Below are 22,223 nucleotides of genomic sequence, written 5' to 3'. Positions count from 1 at the left end.
AGCCATCTATAAATGTTCCATTCAGAGGCAGTTGTGCTCTAGTATAACATAAAACATCTTTCAAATATACAGGGCTGATATTATTTAATCAAAACTTATGAATCTCTCAGAAGCTTGCATTTCATTAGGAATTATAAGCATTTTTAAACATGTTTTACTATTGGCTCTTTATCTTCAAAGCCAGTCATGTTCAAATATAAATCATTATTTTTCTGATCATTATACACTTTTAAGCAGCATTTTCTTCATTTGCAAAAAGATAGGTGATTCTGTATAAATTGTGCACACTTTTTAACATGCCAATGAATCAACAGTATCAGAAAAAAGTAGATACTGTGGCTACTGTACTGCTGTGTGGATAGGAAAATGCTAAATGACTAGAAGACAATACCCACAATTCCTTGCAAATGCCAATAAACACACGAAAAGTTTCAGTTCCTTAAGCTTATTTGGAGCTTTATTATGCTGACTTCACAGTCTTCACCTTCAGCAATATGCAAAACAGAAGCATACAAAGAAGGATACAACACTTAATGGAGGAAGGGGAAGGAGACAATGCCAAGGCAGTAGAACAAGGAGCACTGATTTGTTCTCAAATCTCACATGAAGACTGCTGGAAAAGGCCAACTGCTTTAGAAAACAGAAAAAATAAAATCAAGGAAACTAATCCCAGACTCTGCTTCCTAAATTTAAGTGAGCTGGAACCAGAAAGACACAAACACCAATGGCAAAATGCAGATGAATCAAGCAGAATAAATCCAGATTGAACCCAAACAGTAACAGAAGATGTATGAATAAATAATGTCCCAAGGATTAAATCAGATTTGTACTGCCATTCAGCTTCTTTCAGACATACAAAGCTGTTCTTGACTGTGGCGTGGTGACTCAGCCTCTGCTCCTCTGAAGCCACTGTCCAACCAGGTAGAAAAATAAGGTCTAATTCACTGGAAATTCTTTCATTTACAAAACTAATGGAATATGGTTTGTTTATGCTTCTTTGTCACCTTATTTATCTTCAACTCCATTCTGCTCATCTTTCATTTCCGCATCTTCAGTGTGGCTGGTTTGAAGAATAGTAGCTGGCTAAACAGAGACATAAGATAAAACAAATGCCTTCATGTATTATTTAAAAAAAAATTGCCAAAATCTGAAATAATACCAGAAATGTCATTTAATGTCTATCACTAGAACTGATTCTCAACATCATCTGACTATATTCAGAAAAGCAAACAAATCCTACACTAAAGGGGACAGAAAAAATAAAAAAAGCAGTTTCTCTAGTGGTAGGCAGTGCACAATTCTGCCTTTTGCAAAGAACAGGACTCATCTTTCATAAGGGCAGAGGCATACATTTTGGTAGCATTCACATGATCCTTTAGCACTTTTCATGGCTACAGCTTGTTTCAGCAATCCACTCTTCCATTAGCAGCACATTTTGTCATGTGCTACAACTACAAACACCCGAACTCCCAGCAGTTGTGCTGCCTGAAAGGAACCTGCATAGTACAGCCAGATAACAAGCAATTCACAGAATCACAGCATTGTAGGAGTTGGAAGAGACCTCTGAAGGTCATATCTAGTGCAGCTACCAATTAAACCCTGAAATTATACATGTGAAGATACATAACAATTCTAGTTCGGTTGCTGCATCTTAATCTTGCTCAGATTAAGAACAATCATGACACTGTGTAAGTATATATGACAGTGTCTAGGACAGAATACTTCGTCCCAGGATCCGATATGCAAGGACTGCTTTAGCCAGGTACAAAACACTGACAATGCCACTTTCCTTGCAGAATTAGCAGGGAATTTTTATGTTTGTTTACACTTCTCCATGAGAAGGAGAACTGAACGCAAGGAACTACTGCTACACTTCAAAAAGAAAAGCAAACAAATTCTCCAGAGCAGCTTGCCCATCTAACCATGGAATTAAGAATTATTGCCCCTTTCCCTCCCACCTTTACTATATGACTTTAGCAGAGCTGAAACTTAAATGCATCTACCATTATCTGAGAGAAAACTTGATTTCTTGCACACCTTATTTTGAGAGAATGCGGGAGGGGCAGAGGAAGGGGAATAATTTGTGAGTGTTTCATGTAAGAAGCAGTCAGCTGATACTTACTTTTTTTTGAGGACAATAGGCCCAGGACAGACTCACAGAGTCACCTAGCCACCAGAATCGACTGTTCTCAGAATAATCAGTTCAAGGACAAAATACACTTTTTAAATTCTTGAATGTTGTGTTCACACCTCATTGCTACTTTCTTGTTAATACTGCTCTGTTGCAAAATCAGTTTCAATAACTAGAAGAATTTTATGCAATATTCTGACAGTTGTGCTGCTAAAACACAATGCTTTAATCACGTTAAGTGTTGCCTATCCCCAATATCCCCCCTCCCCCCCAAAAGCAGCTAGCTACTTGAGCGCTCTTTCACTCTGTAAGTAAGCCAAATATTTTTTGTCTAACATACAACATTAGACAATGTAATCTTCTAGTGCTAAGGAGTAGCAGTACTTACTTTTAAGTCTTTGTCTGCAAGCCTTTGGAACATATTGGCATACATCTTTTTCTCTTTCTCGTGCTGCTCCCGGATTTTTTGCTGACAAGTTACTAGTTGCACTTTGGCAGCTTTGTTACTTGGATAGAGTTGTATCACCTTCTGGAAATCTCCTCGGGCCAATTCAAAATCATTGACAGCTAAGTGGGCTTCTCCACGACGGAAGAGGCCTTTTTCATTCCTGCTATCCAGTTCAAGTGCCTGCATATAAAACAGAGAAATAAAGAAACAAAAACAGCATGTGAAAACAACATAGTGTCTGTTTTTTTTGGTTTGCTTTGCTTTTTTTAAACTAATATGCAGTCAGAACATCAGCAACTGCTAGAAGATGAACATTCCTATTTTCATTGTTGTCAGGGCTTAATAATAAGTTGAATTAAATACAGCAAAAATAAGTAGAAAAAGATACAGTATGCCATATTCAGCACCTTATGTTCATACTTATTTGCTAATAACCAACTGCCAGCTAATCAGAAAGTCTGAACACCACATGGCTGAGTATTCCTCAAGTCATTAAAGCAAGAGAGAAATTGTCAGATTGCTTGAACAGCCTAAGAATGAATAAATCCTACTACCTTGTTGCAGTTCTCCAGAGCCTGAGAGTATTCCTTCAGCTTGAGATGGCACATAGCTAGATTAAGGTGAGCAGCAAGCCTCAAGCTCTTGGCTTTTACATCTTCCTCATCAGAAAGTCCAGATTCATGCTCCAGCCACGACACAATCTTTTTATACTGTAATGCTGCTCGTTTGTATTTCCCCTCCTGTAAATAAGGCAGTTTAATTTTCACACCGCTCACCACAGTAATTTTTACTTAAACTTTCCCCTGCCCCTTTCTGCTTACCTAGAACAATAGGTCTGAAAAAAGAGAAAATAAATAAAATCAGAGTAATCAGAAAACTTCTATTACCAAAAAAACACTACCACCATTGTGTATCACTACTGCAGCAGATTAGAGTAACTATTTGGACTCTGCATATCTAAGGGTATTTTTTTTTCAGACAACTTTCCCCATAGTCCTCCCCATGAAATGACATGGAGAAAACCATAAACATCACTCTAAAGTAATCAAAGCTGTAGATCACTGTTATCAGTCCATAACACGGACTAAGATGTTATTATTTCTTGAGTATAATAATTTACCTTGAAGTACTGAGTGCCTCTCTCCTTCACAATGCAGCTTTGTTCCAATTTCTCTTCTGTATTCATTTCCCAAGACTCCTTAGCCTATCCAAATAGGAACAGTTTAAGACAACAACAGGGAAACCATACAGCCATGTTATTTCTCAGTAACAGCACACTAGAGATAGACTTGGAAAAAACACTTTTGCACAGCTACTGGAAACAGAGCTTGAGCAGAAAAAATGCTGACAGCAATAAACAGGAGACCAGTAACGACAATTTCAATTAAGCACCCCCAGAGCATATTTACCACCTGCAGTAACATCTTCCCTACTTCAGAAGAAAAGACTAAACAAGGACAGTGGAATCCTTAAGCTACATCAACAATCCCCACTTCCCAGTTTGTTTGTTCTCATTCCCACCTTTTCAAAACTTTTGAGTTTCACTTCATATTGTAGTTCTGCATTTGGAGGGATCTGAAATTTCTCCTTCCCAGTACTTCCAAAACCATAGCTGTAAGATTGGGAGGAAAAAAAAGTTCAGAAACTGGATATTCAGACAAACCTCTACACAGGAGGCTGGATGTAAAACCATAAAAATCTGCCTATGTAGTGTTACTGCAAGAGAAAAATCTCGAGAAACAGCAGATAATTTTTCAGAATTTGCATGCACAAGACAGAAGAGGAAGAAAAACCTGGGATTAATTTTGCTAATTTCCATGTTAATAATTATTGCTTTGGTTTTTGACTTTGTTCTGTGTTTTTGTTTTTCAAGTTGTTTGGTTGCTGCTGTTTCTATGAAGGGAGAGCAAGTTGGAAAAAAATATATATTCTGAGGTTGCATATATCTTGCTTTATATTATAAACAACACAGGCTATTTCTTTCACAAGATCTGTATTCTAACTATTTCCTGAAAGAGACAGCAATACACAGAGATTAAGTGAACAGCTGTGCACAAGATACTGCCAATCCAGTAATTAACAGTAAATGACCATACAAAGTTTCTGCTCTGAAACTCCAGTAAAAAGCTGCATACTAGCAGAAAAGCCCTGAACATAGGTCTAATTTTTCTTTCTTCTATCAAATTTAGTTCAGTTTAAAAACCTTAAAAACAAATACATTCAAGTTTGATGGGAAAAAAAAAATCAGTGCAAACTCCACTTGTTTTATATTTGTTAATGCTAGAAGGAGAAAATTCTGCTTGCATTTAAGGGCATTTAAAGTCCATTCATATCTCTGAGTTGGTTATTCTTGGTCTCAGAATTCTGAGATTTTAGATCCAAGGTTTAGGCAAAGCTCCACCTTATTCCCTACAGAAAACCTGAATGTTTTCTTCCAAATTGCTTAAGAATTCAAGCAAACACTTCCCGGTGTCAAAGGATTTCAGATACTCCTAACTAACCACATTTCACCTGAACACTGCATATCTCATCACATAAGACTACACAGAAGGCTTACTAGAACTTTTCTGTTACTTAATCTAGGTGTCTTTATATACAATGCTGTATATTAAGTGTACTTTCATTAAGAAAGACCCACATGAATGTGAGTTAAAAACAGCAACAGTATTTATTATAACATTCACTAGGATCAGCACTATAGAGACTTATGTCAAGTTCTTTTTCATCACTAGCATCAGTGGCTAAGTAATGTTAGCTTCATATCTTCTATAAATCGAAGTTTTAGGTCTGATTATGTGTTTAGCACAGAAAAGAGCTGAAAAACACTGCAAATAAACACACTGCTCTCACCAGACACTTAGAATAAACCCTCTCATGTATATAAGATCACAAACAGCTTACTTGGGTTTGAAATAGAAAATGGATTCCTCAGATTTCTCCATTTTCTGGATTGCTTTTTCCAGACCATGAGGAAGATCATAGTTATCACCTTCTCCAATCTCAAACTGCAGCTCACGCCTATCAAAAGCACGATCTCCATATCTGCCTTCAAACTGGACTGGTAACAAAAAAGAGAACCGAAATACAAATCAGAAGGTGCCTGTATGTGGTAAGGGGGTATGCAGCACAGGCAATACAAGGAATGCCAAAACTTCCCCTCCTAACCAATCTTTTTTTAAGGGTTAAATATGCATGTTTTATCTATTGGCAACAAATTCCACATCTGGTGCTTTAGTTAATAAATGCTTTTTCCTTCAAGCTGTTGCCTTGTGTGGGCTTTTTTTCCCCATTCCAACAACAAATGCCAGAACTACTTTCCCTCTTGCTCCTCAGGAAATGGACATACTTTATTAGACTCCTTTAACTTTTGTGACTGGATAAGCACTTGATCAGATTTAGTATCTCTGAAGAACACAGTTCCTGCTGGAAAAAAATCTAACCTTCTCTAGAATAAAGAGAATGAAAACTTACTCTTAGTCGTTATGTTTACTTGCCAATTGAAGAGAAGATGCGTATTCTTCTCTCCCAGAACAAAGAAATGGCAGGTAGGGAAAAAAACATTTTCCATCACAGTAAACTCATGTACTATTTGTGTAACATACATACTCTCTACAAGAGCACCCTCATTGGGCTTCAAGTAGCCTTCGCCTTTCTTACGGATTCTTCGGATGATGCCACCATCTTCATCATCAGTGAGGTCTTCCCCCTTAAACTCAAACAGCTCTATCTATTAAGGGAAGAAAAATCTTGCATTTACTTCTATCACATCAATTCAGTAACTCATAGAATTTGCACTTGAGTTCCTTCAAACCATAGCTGTTAAGACAGCCACTGTCTTAATACCCTGTAAGATATTATACAGCCAAGACTACAAAGATGCCACATTTAGCAGATACTGAATGGAAACCTACAGAGCAGTTTCAATAGATTACATAAGCTTTTTTTCCTCCAGCAAATTTGGTCTTCCAATACTACAAATAAGATCCTTTAATTGAAAGGACTGTGAGACTGGCTTCTGAGTGAAGCTCACATGAGCCTCAATACTTAAGGACTAATACAGGACAAACAAAAAATTATTCACAGAAGAATACCCTAAGGGCAAGTAGTAAGGTTGAGCTGGAAGGAATGCAAGGAGAGGAGCAGCATAGTTAAATATAAAAGATGCAATCTTCCCCTTAAGTTCGGATCACACCCATAATTTCATCTATCATCAAATTAAGGTAAACTTTAAATTTGTAATGAGCCCAAAATATTCAAAATCTTTGCCCAGCAATAAAACAAATTCAATGGTATCATTTTATCTCAGATTTCAACTATTCTCCATCTATTTCCTCACCCTCCAATTCTTTTGCCAAAGGACATAGTTTCAAAACTTGTGTCCTTCTTCCTTGCATGCCTGAATGTAGCTACTGTTCTCATTTAACTTCTCTTACATTCTCTCCTCTCTCATGCCTTATCTTTGTATAATGGGGGAGCTTCTCAGAAAAAAATGAAGACAGAGAAAATAAGATGACATATTTAATCATTGAGAAAGAAGTACAAATAAAGTATTTGTAAAAATAAACCAAATCCATCACCTGGTCCACCTTTTAGCCTAGAATTGCTGCTGCAACAAATTAATTAAGCTTTTCAAGTGCTGGTGCTAATGTTGGAATAGAGTATCCACTCTGAATCTTCACATGGTCTTCCAAGACTTTAATTCAAACCAGTATGAAGTAAGAGTATCAACACAGTGTGCAAAAACAACCTAGTCACTAAACAAACTTTGTGATGGCTACAAAATTAATGAAAAAAACTCTTTGCTATCTTGTCTGTGAATAAAACAGTAATAAAAACTGCACAGAAAAGTATCATGTAGTCAACATTTGTTGATTACGGCACATCCAACCCATGGACCACATGCAGGCCAGCCCAGCCCATACAGAGGCCCAACCTTTGCCCCGCACCATTATGGCAGTGGCTCCTCCCCACTGAACGCCCAACCCAGTCCCAGGCATACAGCAGTCACTCAGCAAAAACCAAAACATCAGTATGCTATTAACACTGCCTCAGCTGAAACAAGGACTAGAGGAGGGTACAGCACAGGGCTAACTCCGCCACTCATACCTGCCACACATTCTGTTGAGTTGAAACACTGTCTATTACACATGACACGCTCTTGCGCTGCTTGGTGAATAAAGCACAGTGATTGACAACAGTATTTCAATCTACCCGGTGTCCTCCCAAAGTTGAGCAGAACCCCCACAAAACAAGAAAACTGAGGATGAAGGAAGAACACTCCAAGGGAAACAGACATATGAGGATAAATAATATGGCACTTTGGTGAATTTGTAAGAAAATAATGTCAGTTTCAAAAATTGGAATTTGAAAAGACATCATAAGCAAAAACACACTGCCAAACCCAAAATATATCACAGAAAGTTCTGAAAACATAAAATAGCAAAAATGAAGAAAAGACTCATAAGTGTATTTAAAATAATTTTGTTGAGATAACAACTCATATAGATTCTATTATAACAGCTTATTATGTGGTAGCAAACCCAATTAGAAATAAAGAAAATTTTATGAGCAAGGTTATTAAGCAAGGTATGAAAAGTACATCAAATATACTTTGTCCTAAGTGAAAAAAACCTAACTAAATAAAAATCTAAGATCAGTTTGCCTTACCAGGTTACAGATAGGAAAACTGAAGAAATAGGAAAATCTGTCAAAAATCTGGACAGTAAAGTTGCTAACTTCAAATTTTATGCTTTGGCAGCAGATGAAAGTATGATGTCACAGATAAAAATGTATGGTACAGCTCTATTAGAGGTACTGAAAATGAATATAACATCACTGAAGAAACAGCTTCTCCAGTGCCTTTAGAAGGTTCAACTACATCTCTTTATTTGAATGACTATTAAAAAATACATTCAAGCAATTTTCTTTAAACTTTGTCATCATGTCTGGTGTACTCTCCAGTGCCTTGAAGACAAGCTGCTAACAAAAAGGGACTTAGAATTGCTATCAGTAACTCACATTTGATGAAATATCATTACATCAAATATCAAGAAAATGTATGTGCACGTATTATACAATGCAAATCATCATCAAAGCTTTCAGTTTCATGAATTTCAAGGGATTGAATCATCACCAATTCCAGGAATTCCTTAAATGTATGGATGCTGATTTTGGGGACATCATTTACTTTTCTGAAGTCAGGTAGCTACATCAAGATGGAACACTAAAAACATTACACAATTTGAGAAACGAAATCAATTCCTTTATGGAATTGAAAGGAAAATTTGTGCCAGAACATGAAGATTAAAAATGGCTCACAGATTTAGTGTTTTTTGTGGATCTGACTGCTCCTTTCATTTAATTATACTGAAGCTTCAAAGTGAAAATGATCTCATCTCCACTGTGTTCCAAACATAAGTATTTGAAATGAAACTTTAAATTACACCAAGTTCAAGTGACATCAAATAATTTCATGCACTTTATTATGCTGGTTAAACACAGTCCCACGAACAGTGAAAAAATATGCAGCCCTTCCTTTTTCAAATAGAAAGCATTTGAGAATAGGATTCAGTATTAAAAAAAAAGACCTATTTTTGTTGCATTCATGGTTCTGCTTTCAGTTCATCTAAATACATTATCTCAGTGTTTTCAATATATAGAACTGCAATCAGATATTCAACTCAAGAATTTGATCATGTCAGTTTATGAGACTTGTATGACTTATCTTAACAGAGAAAAATATCCCTCATTTCACAGTCACGTCTTATTGCAAAAAAAGCAATGACATGAATAAGTATATTTGTGAACAATTATTGTCAAGGATGAAGCACAGGAAGAGTAAAATTTCAACAAAAAACTCTGATGAGCACCTTGAGATCTCAAGAATTGGAACCACTTCCATCAAAACAGGCTGATCCATTAGTTTCACAAATATACCACTAGTTTCATATTTTTATTGCTCTATTTTTAATGTTTTACTTAAAAATATTGAAAAATAAGTTTTGTTACTTCTATTAACCATGCTATATATTCAGCTGAAGAAATTTCCTTTTCACTCACTGATGTCCAGGCAAACCAGAAGTTTGCACACCCATGGACTACAATAAAATACTTTAAAGAAGTTCAAAGCTACTGTTGCAGAGATTCATGAACTGAACGGAAGCTACAAGGAATGTGAAAGCGGCTGAATATGCATTATCACAAAGATTATTTCTACTTGCTATTTTGATGGATACCTAACACCAAATATAATCCTGGTAATTTAGTTGATCTGACACACACGCTCCTAACATCCCTGATGAAAATACAGGTTTCTCCACTTCTTTTTGTGTGCTCCCTTCCCACTATATCCTAAAAGATCACAAGGAATAAAAATAAAATATAAACATCCACTATTTCAGGTCCTAACTGCCAGTATCCAACAGTTGATGTGATGATTAGTTAAGAGTTACTGAATCTTTAAGAGAAAAATTTTAGAGTCCTAACACAAGCACATACACACACACACACAAAGTGTTTTATTTGTAAGGGAACTTTTGCACGACTCTGGTGTAGTGATGGCATTCACAAATGAACCATGCAGTCACTGTTTTTTTAATAAACTAGAAAGAAAACATAGGAGGTAGACTAAAGAAAGTAGCAGCTTCAAAGACTTCATATCTAACAATCCTGTTTAAAAATAAATTATATCACATAATTTTCACAGTAAATATGTTTTTTGTTTTGTTACACAGTTTTAGTGACTGTATCTCACTTACCTCAAAAATCAGTGTAGCATTGGGAGGTATCTTTGGTGGGCTGCCAGCTAAGCCATAGGCATATTCTGGTTTACATGTAATCTGACATATTTCACCAACCTTCATAGTTGCCACAGCAATGTCCCATGCTTTGATCACCTCACCTGTACAAATCAAATTTCTATAATGATTCCTAGGTATACATGAAAGATATAAGCAGCTCTTTCAGTATACAAAAACTAAGACAAAAGAAATACTGACTTATGCTTGTTCTCATTTATATAATGCTTGTTCCAGTTCATATACAGCCGTTTTAACTGTAATCAAGTTACAAAGTTACTTGGGCACCCAAAATTAGCTAGACTTTTCCACTGTATAGTGATTCTTTTTCTCCCCTTACTTCTTCACCCATAGAAAACACAGATAATCTGGACACACATCACACCCAAAGTGCCTGGCACAATCTCCAGTGCAACCAAGTAAGAGATTGCCCGTATTTTGAGAACAATCCACAACCGCCTTTTTTCTCTCTGTACTTTATCAGTTGGCACAGGCCAACACAAGTGATAACAAAGTTGCACACATTTATAACAGAAAGGGAAAGGAAAGCAGAAGATGTATCCCTTCTAAAGCCAAAGTAACAAAACCCTCTCACTCAAGCTCTCCTACTTGTGGAGTCTTTCAACTCAGTCAAGCTGGCTTTTATTAAGCCTTGTACCATCCTGTATCATTTCTATCATCCCAAATTCAGGACCCTGTATTATATTTCTCCCAAATAAAAACCCAGAAGGTAAAGAAGTCCTAGTGAAAAAATACACAGATTGAATATTAAATTTTGCTGGAACTACTGTTTGGATTTTCATACTAAAAAAAGTTTTTGATAAAAAAAAGCTATTTACTTCAACAATTAGATTTGAGAGCTTATGTAAAGAGGGAGAACATTTCCTCTTTCCTTCAGTTGTAGCTGATCACTACAGTATTTGTGCACCCTGTCTCAGTACCCAGTCACCATTAAGTCTTCTTGAATTCGAGGCAACAAAATACAAAAGCAATGTTAAAACAATCAGAATACATGCTGCGGCTACTTAACTGATTTTTATCACTGTATCTCACAAGAAATTCACATTGAGGTGAGTTTGCATCCCCTGGAAGTTCTATATCTGAGGTTCTGAGAATTCTGAGGCAGGTACACAACATGCCCATTCAAAAAGATCTCAAAACACTTCTGATTTAATCACCTTATGTGTATAAACCTTAAGCTCCAAAAACAAGTTTAAATAGCAATTTTAATAAATGAAAGAGCCATATGTGCAGGGAAACTATCTCAATATTACTAAAATTGATCAAAAGCAAACATAAGGTATTACCTTTTCCCAAGTCAAATGAAAACTTGTCTCTCCTGTCCAGACTGGAGTCAAATTTTGTGCCATCAAGAAGCCATCCTGTATAATGGACAGTAACCTTATCACCTATCATCGGAGACTCTGTACCAGTGCCTTCCCTCTTGACAACCTGAGAAAAACAGTAAGCAGCACTACGATGATCAAAACTAGATTTGCCTGTTGGACTTTAATTCCACTCACTTAACATGCATGCCTTACGCTCTTCAGTCAACAAGAGATTTGCAGGTTTGCTTCAGTTATCTGCAATGGTAACAACCAGACTGTCTGGAGATGAGTAGTGCTTTAAATGCAGGAAGAACATGAAGGTGGTTCTGCTGCCACCAGGTAAAATCCCCTGCATATTATTCTGATACAAAACTCATGAACAATCAAAAGGACCTCTCCTGGAACCAATGCAATGATTGTACAAAATTGGTTTAGGTCAGTTCAGTAGGTGTAGCCTGCACTTCTGCAGCTACCACTACTACAAAACAAACAAACCAACCAACCCTGGAGCTGTGCTGACTAGAATTCATGACCTCCACGACATTTTGCCTTACCAGCCCATAATCATATATATACATATATATATATATATATACACACGTATACATATATGTTTCTGTTTTTGGGTTTTTTAAAGTTAACAGAACCTCAGTTCTTCTGCCAGCATTCCCCTTCTCCTTTATATTTTTTTGATGATGGAGAAGCAGATGATAATAAGAGTAGGTACTACATACGGAAGACAGATACTTCCTGCCTTTTATGATGTTCAAGTAGCCAAGGTACAAGAGACCTCCAAGCAGCTTCCTCTACAGCCTCCATACAAGAACTCCAACCTGATTAATACATTCAAGTTACATACAAAAGCTTCAAACTCATGAGAGTATGTCAGCAAGAAACACAGGAATTAGTATTGAGATCAAGCACCTGTTTTTCAATGCGGTCGCAACATCCTTCCTGGAAAGGTAGTGCCACTATGACAAACGTGGCACCTAAAGCCAGAAAGCTCAAAAATTTAAAAACAAAATTCTGCCTTTTTTGCACTGTTGCTTTTTACATTTCCTAACAATAAACCTCAGATTTCAAGAATGGCTTCTAGTAATTGTAAAAAGTTATTAAGAAAGACTAAAAAAGTTTCCTAAACAGGGAAATTGGATTTCTCCTGCGAGGGGAGGAAGGTAGTGCAACTGTCCCCCTCACAGCATAAGCTGTGTCATCCTTAACAACTGACATACAAATACAAAAGAAAGAAGACATACTACAGCATTTTCAGCAGATAGCGAGAGTGTAGACCACCACCACCGTTCTTGCAGCCAGCTCTAACAATCTCACTACTAACTCCTAAATAACTCACTTTCTCTCAGAAGCTGAACGAGCCTTCCTAGCTCCTGTCATCAAGCACACCTGTCAGGTCCAAGTGTAAAACGCATATCTCAGGTTCCAGGAGATTCTCGTTTTAAGACGGAACGTCCCCATATTCACGTTGTTAGAAGCAGTTTGTTCTGCCTACACAGAACAGCACTACTCACTACCAGCTACACAGATAGAAGAGAACGCGCACGTTCTGTAAGAGCACCATCTTTAATTCTAGCGTCAGACCACGTGCTGAGGGCGGGACGGATCTCCCTCCCCAGCCACCCCGCCCCCAACCAGCGAGCAGAGCACTCTTCCCGGCTTTCCCATACCCACGCGGGACAGGGAGTGACGCTCCCTTTCCCCCCGTCTCTCCCTCGGGACTTCCTCACAGAAAAACGCGGGCTCCTCGTCCCTAGCTCCTGCGGAGAGCCCCGTACGCAGCAGTGCCCGCACAGGCCGAGACAGCCGCCTCCAGCGCTGCCGCTGATGCGTATGTAACCCTGAAGGCTGCGTGAACGCGGCAAGCGGCCCGGTAACGCCACTCCCCGAGGTGAAGGGGACAGGCGGCGAGTCGGTGGCGCGGGGAAGGACGCCGAAGGGAGCGCCCGCTCGCAGACCGCTCCGGAGAGTCCTGTGCCAGGCTGGTACCCCGCCGTCCCCGAGTAGCAGGCAGCGGCCGCCGCAGTCACTCGGTACCTTGAGAACACCCTCATCCTGCTTGGGGGTGATGTCCGTCCCCTCAGAGGGAGCCCCATCCGCTTTCATCTCCTCCGCCGTCATCCCGTCCGTCGCTGCCACCGCTGCTTTCGGAAGGAGCCGCCTAATGGAGTCCTGGCCTGCTGCGCTGCGCTGGTGCTTCGCTGCACCTCCAGCTGCAAACAGCGAGCGCGAGCGCCACGCACACCTTCTCCCCTGCCTTCACTGCAGTGCAAGGCTCGGGACAGGGAGGAGGAGGAGGAAGGGGAGGGGCGGAGAAGTTTCTAGAGTGGCGGCCGGGCTGCCGCAGAGCGTCCGCCCGTGGTAGGGGCGGATTAAAGTGCGTGTCGGCCCTTGGGGCGGAGAGACCACTGTTGAGGAGTCTACTGGCCGAGGGAAGTTTCGGAGAAGAGGTTGTGCCGAGCTGAGCTGAGCTGAGCTGAGCTGATGCAGTACTCGGCAGGGGGTGTGCGTTATTCCTGCGTGATGGGGTGCCTGGGCCGGTAGTAAGTAGTAGTGGCTGGGCTGGGCTTCAGGTTTTTCTCCCAAGCCTCGCTGTAGCGTCCTGCTACCCCGAGTGTTGACAAATGTATGGATGTGATGGCTTTTCGCTCCGTGTGCTGGTAGATAGTTTATAGTCATACCAGTGGGCTCGGTGAGGGTGAATAAACACATGGAGTGCAGGCATCTCGGCTTGCTGGGCTGCCAGTCCCGTTATAAGCCGTTATAACCTGGACTGTAGGCAGCAAAAATATTGAGGCGTTTCATGAGTCTGTATTGTACTAAATGCATGTTCTCTTGTCAGCACTAATGCCTGAGTTCACTGCACTCTCTTTACAGTTCTTGATTTCTCTTTTTACATAGATTTTATAATCCCATGCTATGTTTTAGGCTAAACTAAGCTTTTGCTGGTTTTCTGCCTTTCGTTATGGAATGAAACTAAAGGAAAAATAAGATGTTCTCGCAAAATAAAAGTAGGAAAAATGAAGAAGAGGAGGTCCCTGCAAAACGAGATAAAGTTGAGAGGAAGAGTTTCACTCACAAGGATCTGGTTAAACAAGCTTATCTGGCAGGTGTGTGGCAGGAGATGCTATCTTGTATGTAAATTGTTTTGCTGGGCAGAACAAAGAGTGACAGACTTTACGGGGCACAAAGATAGTTCCAGTTGGGCAAAGCAACAAACTCTGAACTCAGATTATGAAGTATATATAAACAAGCTTATGGGGGATGAGCTGACAGGTGAATCAAGAAGAATGTGAACCGTGACTACCTCAGCAAAGAAGAAAGGGCTCGCTGGCATCAGGGTACAGGGATAAAGGGGCTTTGTCCCCCGGTACTTTGAGAGACCCCAGAGGGATATGCCCCAGTGTACTCATGAGATTTATTCAAATAAAGAAAGCTGAAGGCTTTCCTCTGTATCTTTTTTGGAATAAAGATGGTCGAGAAAATTTATTGGAACAGAAGATTTCTTAACAAAATGTGTTTTTTGGGACTAGTACTTTTTAAGCTGTATCTTGTATATTTCATAAGCCAGTGTTTAAGAAATTGCAGTGTGTGGAAATGATGCCAAATTAGCTACAATTGCCAAGTGTTATAGAACCATGCTTAAAGTGATAAATAATAAAAAGGAAGGGGAGGTGTCTAGCGGAGGTCTCTAGTATGTGTTCTGTACCTCATATATTTCAGCCATTTCCCTCAATTGCAGGGCAGGCTCTTCCATAAGTAATTTCAACCCAGTGCAGTAGGCTGTGTCCCTTACTACCCTTTCAAAGGCTGCTGAAATATTGTCTAAGGGCCTGCGGTTAAGGTTCAGTAGACAACAGCTGAAAATAGTTTGTATGTGGAGTGCCTTATGCAAAATGGGTGCTGGTAACTTTAAAAAACAAAAAACAAAAAGGTGTTTTGTTATGTCAATGACATAATGACACTACCTATCTAAGAATGGAAATCAAGTCACAAGATAGACAAAAAGTCTAATTTCCCTTTTTAAACCTCTTTTTAATATTCATTTAAGGTATGTTTGTAGTACTACAGCACTGGAAAGGAATCATGATGGGCCTTTTTTCAAGAAGATATACAGTAGAGACAATTTTGAAAGCAAGATAGGGGGAGTACAAAAGAAATGTTTTAGAACTTGATGGATTCAAGCAGCAGAAATGAAAATGAAAATTTTTGCTGTAGCTTTCAGGCTGTTGCCAGAAGGCTAATAAAATGGTTGTCTAAAATAGCAGAGAACAACCTAGGCAGCAAAATTTCTGGAAAAAAGTTAATTGCAGGAAGACTTTGGAACAGCCTTGAAGGGGGTGAAGACTAGCTACTGATTGTCTGCAACTTGCTAAATCCTTTTATATGTGTTTCCATGTCAGATGCCATTTTGTCATACTGCCCCTCTGCTGCCATCTTTTGCTTGGTGACAAATGTATTGGGATATTGGTGGGAAAGTTCAACATATACTTTACCACCAACTTCCTATGACATAATGTACCAGTGTAATAAAATAGCAGGCATTACTTTCAGAGCAGCCCTCCTTTAAAGATTTGCCAGAGATAAAAAGGTTTGGATATAAAAGGGGAGCAGAGAGCAACATAGCTCAGCTGTAGCTTTTTTTTTTTTTTATTCGCACTTCTTACATTGTTGCATCCAGTAGTGATACCCTTAGAAGTCCTCGGTAGGGTACAAATACTCATCAGACTAATGTGCTGTCAGTTTGTGGGACACTGCTGTGTGTGCCATTAAGGATGTCAGCTGCTACCTGCAGACAAGTTAAACCCTATATATTTTTCTTTCTCAGCTTCAGTGAGTTACCCTGTTATCCTTGCGTTATCTTATTCCTTTGCGCTCAGCAGTATATAGCCAAACAAGTTCTTTGTTGTCCTTTAAACTTAGAAGAAAGATGTTCATCATAATTTCTCATATCACAGTAGACTGTAGCAGATTTGTATGGTCCACATGCCTTAGAGACAGGCCTATTTTATTTTACTATTCAGTTGGAAACCTTTGGTAATACACTCATCTCTTGTTTCAAAACCTAGCAGCATTTTAAGAGAAATGAGTTGAGCTGAGCTGTTACACTACACACATGCAGGTAAAACCCAACCCCTCCACAACAGGACTGGAAAAGGGCTTTGTATTTGCAGTTGAGATTTCTGAGCTGTACTTTCCCTAATTAATGGATGTCAGCACTTCTCTAAAACTAGCCCTGGGGCTTTCATTTAGCTAAGTTCTCATTTCTATAAATTATTTTCTAGTAAGGTTATGATTCCTTCTCCTGCACTTCTGAATGTACTTACCTCCATATTATTTGGGAGTTTCATTTATGTCAGGCATATCCAAATTGTAGGCCACATGCAGCCCAGCACTGATTGCAATATGCCCTGCTCCGTACTGTGGCGGTGGCCAGTGCGCACCAATTGCTTTAGGTATTGGTGAGTTATTAATCGTAAATAGGCTAAAACCAGGACAAAGAGAGCAGTGCAGTGCTAACTCAAGTTATGGCAAATAATTTTATGTATTTTGAAACACTGACTAAACAGAGTCTCCTGTGAACAGTGAAAAATGTGCATCTGTGTTTTCCATCATGTCAAATTTGGAAACAAATTTCAAGATTGCAATATATATATATATATTTGTATATTTGTGACTGTTTTCAGTTGACTTAAATACATTACCTACAATTTTTCACATGGAATGTATAGAGTTGCAGTCAGACATTTAATTCAAAAATCTGATCATTTCTCTTTACTGGACATTCATAAGCCTTATCTTAATAAATATTCCTCAGTTCATAGTCATGCCTTATTCATGACATCACTTTTTGGTAGTGCATATATTTCTGAACAACTTTTTTCAGGGATAAAGCACAGGAAAAATGAAATTTTACTGAAAATCTCTGATGAACACAGTGAGACCTCGGGAAGACTTGTGACCACTGCCATTGAGCCAGACTGATGTGTTAGTTTCACAGGAAGAAGGTCAAATAGTCCACTATTTGTAAATAAAAACTTACGTAAAACTTACAGTTTTGTTGCTCTCCTCTTTATGTTGTAATAAAAAATACTAAAAATTATCATTTTTGTTACTTATATACATTAACTATATTGTATATTTTATGGAGGCAGCTCCAAAAGTCATGCCAGCTGTTTTATTATGTTGGCCCACAACATGAGAGGCAGATTATGGTATGGCAGTAGAGAATGAGCCTTCCCATCAATGTTCTATTACATTTTGTTGCCAAGAAAAAGATGGCAGCAGAGGGACAGTTGGTCCAAATGATATCTGTCATGGAAGTGTGTGTGAAGCAAAAATGTTATTGAATTCCTCCATGCAGGGGGAAAAAAAAAAAAGAAGCACTCATTGATATTCATCAGCACTTGCTGAATGTTCTTCTGGCCTGTATTAGAAATAGTGTAGCCAGCAGGAGCAGGGAGGTGATCATCCCCCTGTACTCAGCTCTGGTACGGCCGCACCTCGAGTACTGTGTTCAGTTTTGGACCCCTCACTACAAGAAGGACATTGTGGCCCTGGAGCGTGTTCAGAGAAGGGCAACAAAACTGGTGAGGGGTCTGGAGCACAAGTCTTATGAGGAGCGGCTGAGGGAGCTGGGATTGTTTAGTCTGGAGAAGAGGAGGCTCAGAAGAGACCTTATTGCACTCTACCACTTCCTGAAGGGGGGTTGTGGTGAGGAGGGGGTGGGCCTCTTCTCCCTGATAAAGAATGACAGGTCAAGAGGGAATGGCCACAAGTTGCGCCGGGGAAAATTTAGATTAGACCTGAGGAAACATTTTTTCTCTGAAAGAGTGGTCAGGCACTGGAATGGCCTGCCTAGGGAGGTGGTTGAGGCACCATCCCTAGCGCTGTTCAAGAAGCGTTTAGATGAGGTGCTAAGGGATTTGATTTAGTAGTTGGGTAGGGACGGTGATAGGAGGATGGTTGGACTAGATGATCTTGTAGGTCCTTTCCAACCTTATGAACCTATGAACCTATGTTTAGGGAAACCAAAGAGAGGATGTGAGTATAGCGAGTCAGTGGGTGGTGCGCTTCAGCAGTGATGACAGCAACAGGTCATCTCTGCTGGTGCAGGCATTTACAGGTGTGGCATGCAGGCTTCTGTTTGTGGGTGATGAAATGTATTTTGTAGCTGAGAATTTGATCAGTGTTACTGCTCTCCTTATATCTGTTGTAGTTTCCATGGAAAAAAATAGACATTGCTTTTGGAGTGATGTACAAAAACGCAGCTCAAGACAATTTCTCTTTGCTCAGTGCAGCCCAGGCAAGCCACAAGGTTGGACACCCATGGCTTATGTGATACATGCTGCTGCCCCTTTTAGATCACAGTTCAAGATTTTAAAAAAGACAATAAATAATCCTGTTAAAAATAGATCTCTTATGATTATGTGCATCCATATCTTTACGTTAGCCTACTTTCCTGGGCAGATAGGAATTTAGTCAAATTTTATTTACAGTTTTAATTACATTTTCAAATAAAAAATTATTTTAAAACTTCCAAGCAGATGTAATCAGCTGCTTTCATTCTATTCTTTCCTGATCTTCAAAAAATAATAGAGATTGATGGATAGCTATGGGCTCAGACACTCAGGATTTCTTTCTCTTTGCATTGTTAGCCATTGAGTAGCTGCTGTCATCAGAAATAATGAGCAATTCCTGATGTTTTTTTTCAATATGAACATAGTACCACAATAACGAAATACAGATGGCAATTGTCAGATTGATTCTGCTACGCTTTCTTAATTGCTTTCTTGACCTTGTCCTTGTAAGCCTGATCCATCAGTCTGTATGGATTACGTTTTTTTCCCCTGGCTGTTATTAACAGCCACCCTTGGTTGGTATAAACTATTGGAAATGTTTGTGATGTTGCTCTTGGTGAATCTAGCTTTTATTTGACATTTTAGAGTTATTATTACAGCCTCACCTACTTTTTTCTACCTCTCTCTTCCTTTGATTTGATTGTCTTTGTTTCTTTGACTTTTCTTGTGTAAGAGGTTTTTTTTGTTGTACATTTTTCTGGCTGTGTCTTTCCTGATACAAGCTTTCTTGCTTGGCTGCCTGCCAGTACTTCATCTCTATTAGATGCTTTCTTTTGGCACAGTTCTGAGCAGGTTTTTGGTTTGGTGTTTTTTGTTTGTTTGTCTGTTTTTATTTTTTTTTTTTGAGAAAGACCCTTGCACAAGTGTTGTATTCATTTTTGCTTTCAATCCATTGCAACTGGATTTATTGTTCTTTTCCCTGTCAACTTTCTTACACGTTCTTTGATCATTTCATGGCTTACTTCTTTAGCCTGTCCTGCTGGTAGTCTGATGATGATTATTCTTTCACAGGTACTGAAAAGGGTAGAAGACTGTGCAGGGCATACCTGAGAAGTTCAGTCCTAAGAGTTTTTGTCCCCATCTTCAAGTTAACACAAATCTGAACTCATTTTTAAGTGGTCCAGCCTTAACAGTTTTATTCTGAATGTTGTTCATATGTGAGCGCTCACTGGCTGCAACCCAAGTTCCTGATTGTCCGGCAGAGCAAAGCCTGAGCATGTTACTGTAGATACTGTCTTTCCTTACAAAAATGTCATAGAACTTTTAGCTATGCTTTGATTCAAAGAAATCAATGCATAGAAACTTAACAGTAAAGTTTTGTTATTGTTAAGCAAGGTATTCTTTATTGGCAGTGCTGGGGTGGCAGTGTGATAATTCACCAAGAATGCTCCACCAGTTGATCATTCATGAGCAAGTAATATTTTCACATGTATTACATAGTATTTATGATCTCAGATTCATTATTCTATTCTCTCCCAATGATTGCCCAACAGTCACAGCCTTTTTTGGCAATCGTCAATGTCATCTAGGTCCTTCTAGCTTCATGATGGTTCATTGTCAATTATTAGTCCTTAAGGAGGGGGTCCTTTACTTTTTCCCACACTCCTTTTGTCCTGAAGATTGCTGTGAAATTCAAGGACAATTGGAGAAGTCTCTGTACAAACAGATTAGGAAGATAAAGGGGAATATCTTGAAGCTGTCTGTCACATTTTAGGCAAATTCAGTCTAGTATATATGGATCCTGGCTTTAATTACTTCTTCAGATTAGCTCCTCCCTTTTCAATGAGATTGCAGATTCTTTCACACAAGCTCATATTGCTCATGCTTAATCACAGTAGGCAATGCCCAAACCTTTTGGATTAATTTCTTAAATTTATACCAACAGAAACAGTTTACAGTTGGTAATATCAGAATTATCACTAACTACACTAATAATGGTTGAATTAACACTTAACAGCAGTTGCCCTGAGATCTACTTCAGTTCATTCTGGGTTTTATTATACTTTTGAATTTTATCTAATGAAATCCCAGCCTTGCTGAGATTCAGAGATTCATAATGCCAAAATAAGGCTTCTTGTTGTTGCAAAGTTTCTAAAACAAATGGGTTAGATTTTTCAAGCATCTTACAAATGGTGTTTGCAATCCAAACTCTTTTATGCTATTTTAACTTAAATAAACATTTCTAGTTTGGTGAATGGTAAAATGTTTCATTTACATAATTGCTCACATAAAGTTTAGTCATGACTCCTTGAAATTTAGAGATTCAATCTACGTGTAAAAAAACAGTGAAGGCAAAGTGCTGTACCTACACGTTACTTCAGATCTAGTAACATTGTAATAAATGACCTTCCCTATGCACCAGTCATCTACACATTTCACTTACTGTTGATAGGGTTTGAGCCAAATTATCTAGTTAATCTATTTTCTGAACAATTGCCTTCACATTCATTCATTATTTCTCGTTAGGTAAGATTGAATACTATCCTTCTGTTGAATTTGATACTGTCATCCGAAACCTGGAAAGAAAACTCTCTAACTTGAATGTGGTATTAGAAAGCAGCATGTCTTTATTCCTTACAGTGTGCACTGGGCAACTTGACAAGCAAGTGCACCCTCTCAGGGCTCAGGTTCTACATTTATACAGTTAATACGTGCATATGCTGTACATTGGCATACATACTCATTCTTTTTCAAGGACTCATAGGTATGTGTTAATGTCCTATTGGGCATGCTCAGTAGTATTTAGGGTTGTTGAGTGCCCACCTACTTCTTCCCCAGTTTTTCACCATCAGCTTCATCACTGAAACCTTTGACTCACTTCCATCCACTTTTCCCCACTTTGGAAGATTTCCATTGCTTATTAGGCCATAGTGAGCCACTTTTTAAAAATGATGTATGCAGAACCCGAGGAAAATGTCCTTGCACATTTTGAGGCAAAACGTAGAAGTATTCTAGTGTGACTCCAGTACTTAGGCAAAATCATTGAGGCAGAAAATAAAAATATTCTGTTACATCCCCAGTGTGAAAAATCATTGAGGAAAACAAGACTATTCACCCACTAAAGCTGAAATGGAAAGTTTTAGAACTATCACATATGGATTCATTTTGCTAAACTAATATATTGGTTCTTAAACTAATGTACTAATT

General features: G+C 38.8%; 1 protein-coding gene across 2 annotated transcripts; it reads right to left on the bottom strand.

Moving 5' to 3' along the window:
* Window positions 1–890: 890 nt before the first annotated feature.
* On the bottom strand, window positions 891–14,002 carry FKBP4 (FKBP prolyl isomerase 4). Of its 2 annotated transcripts, none has more exons than XM_065742351.1 (10): window positions 13,753–14,002; window positions 11,683–11,827; window positions 10,337–10,479; window positions 6,186–6,306; window positions 5,481–5,637; window positions 4,101–4,191; window positions 3,700–3,783; window positions 3,134–3,319; window positions 2,520–2,759; window positions 891–1,083 (listed from the first exon to the last, which is right to left on the bottom strand). In XM_065742351.1, the coding sequence occupies exons 1-10, from the start codon at window positions 13,834–13,836 to the stop codon at window positions 1,006–1,008; spliced, it is 1,329 nt and encodes a 442-aa protein (XP_065598423.1). In that variant the 5' UTR covers window positions 13,837–14,002; the 3' UTR covers window positions 891–1,005. The 2 variants fall into 2 exon arrangements, with proteins under 2 accessions (XP_065598423.1, XP_065598424.1); XM_065742352.1 differs by lacking the exon at window positions 13,753–14,002 and adding an exon at window positions 13,055–13,208.
* Window positions 14,003–22,223: the final 8,221 nt, after the last annotated feature.

Source organism: Cyrtonyx montezumae, unplaced genomic scaffold (assembly GCF_038088225.1).
Source record: "Cyrtonyx montezumae isolate F1298 unplaced genomic scaffold, pur_monq_1.0 scaffold_3, whole genome shotgun sequence".
In the NCBI taxonomy this organism is placed as follows: Eukaryota; Metazoa; Chordata; class Aves; order Galliformes; family Odontophoridae; genus Cyrtonyx; species Cyrtonyx montezumae.
The sequence above is the reverse complement of the archived record's forward strand: the minus strand, read 5'-3'. Positions and strand labels throughout refer to the sequence as shown.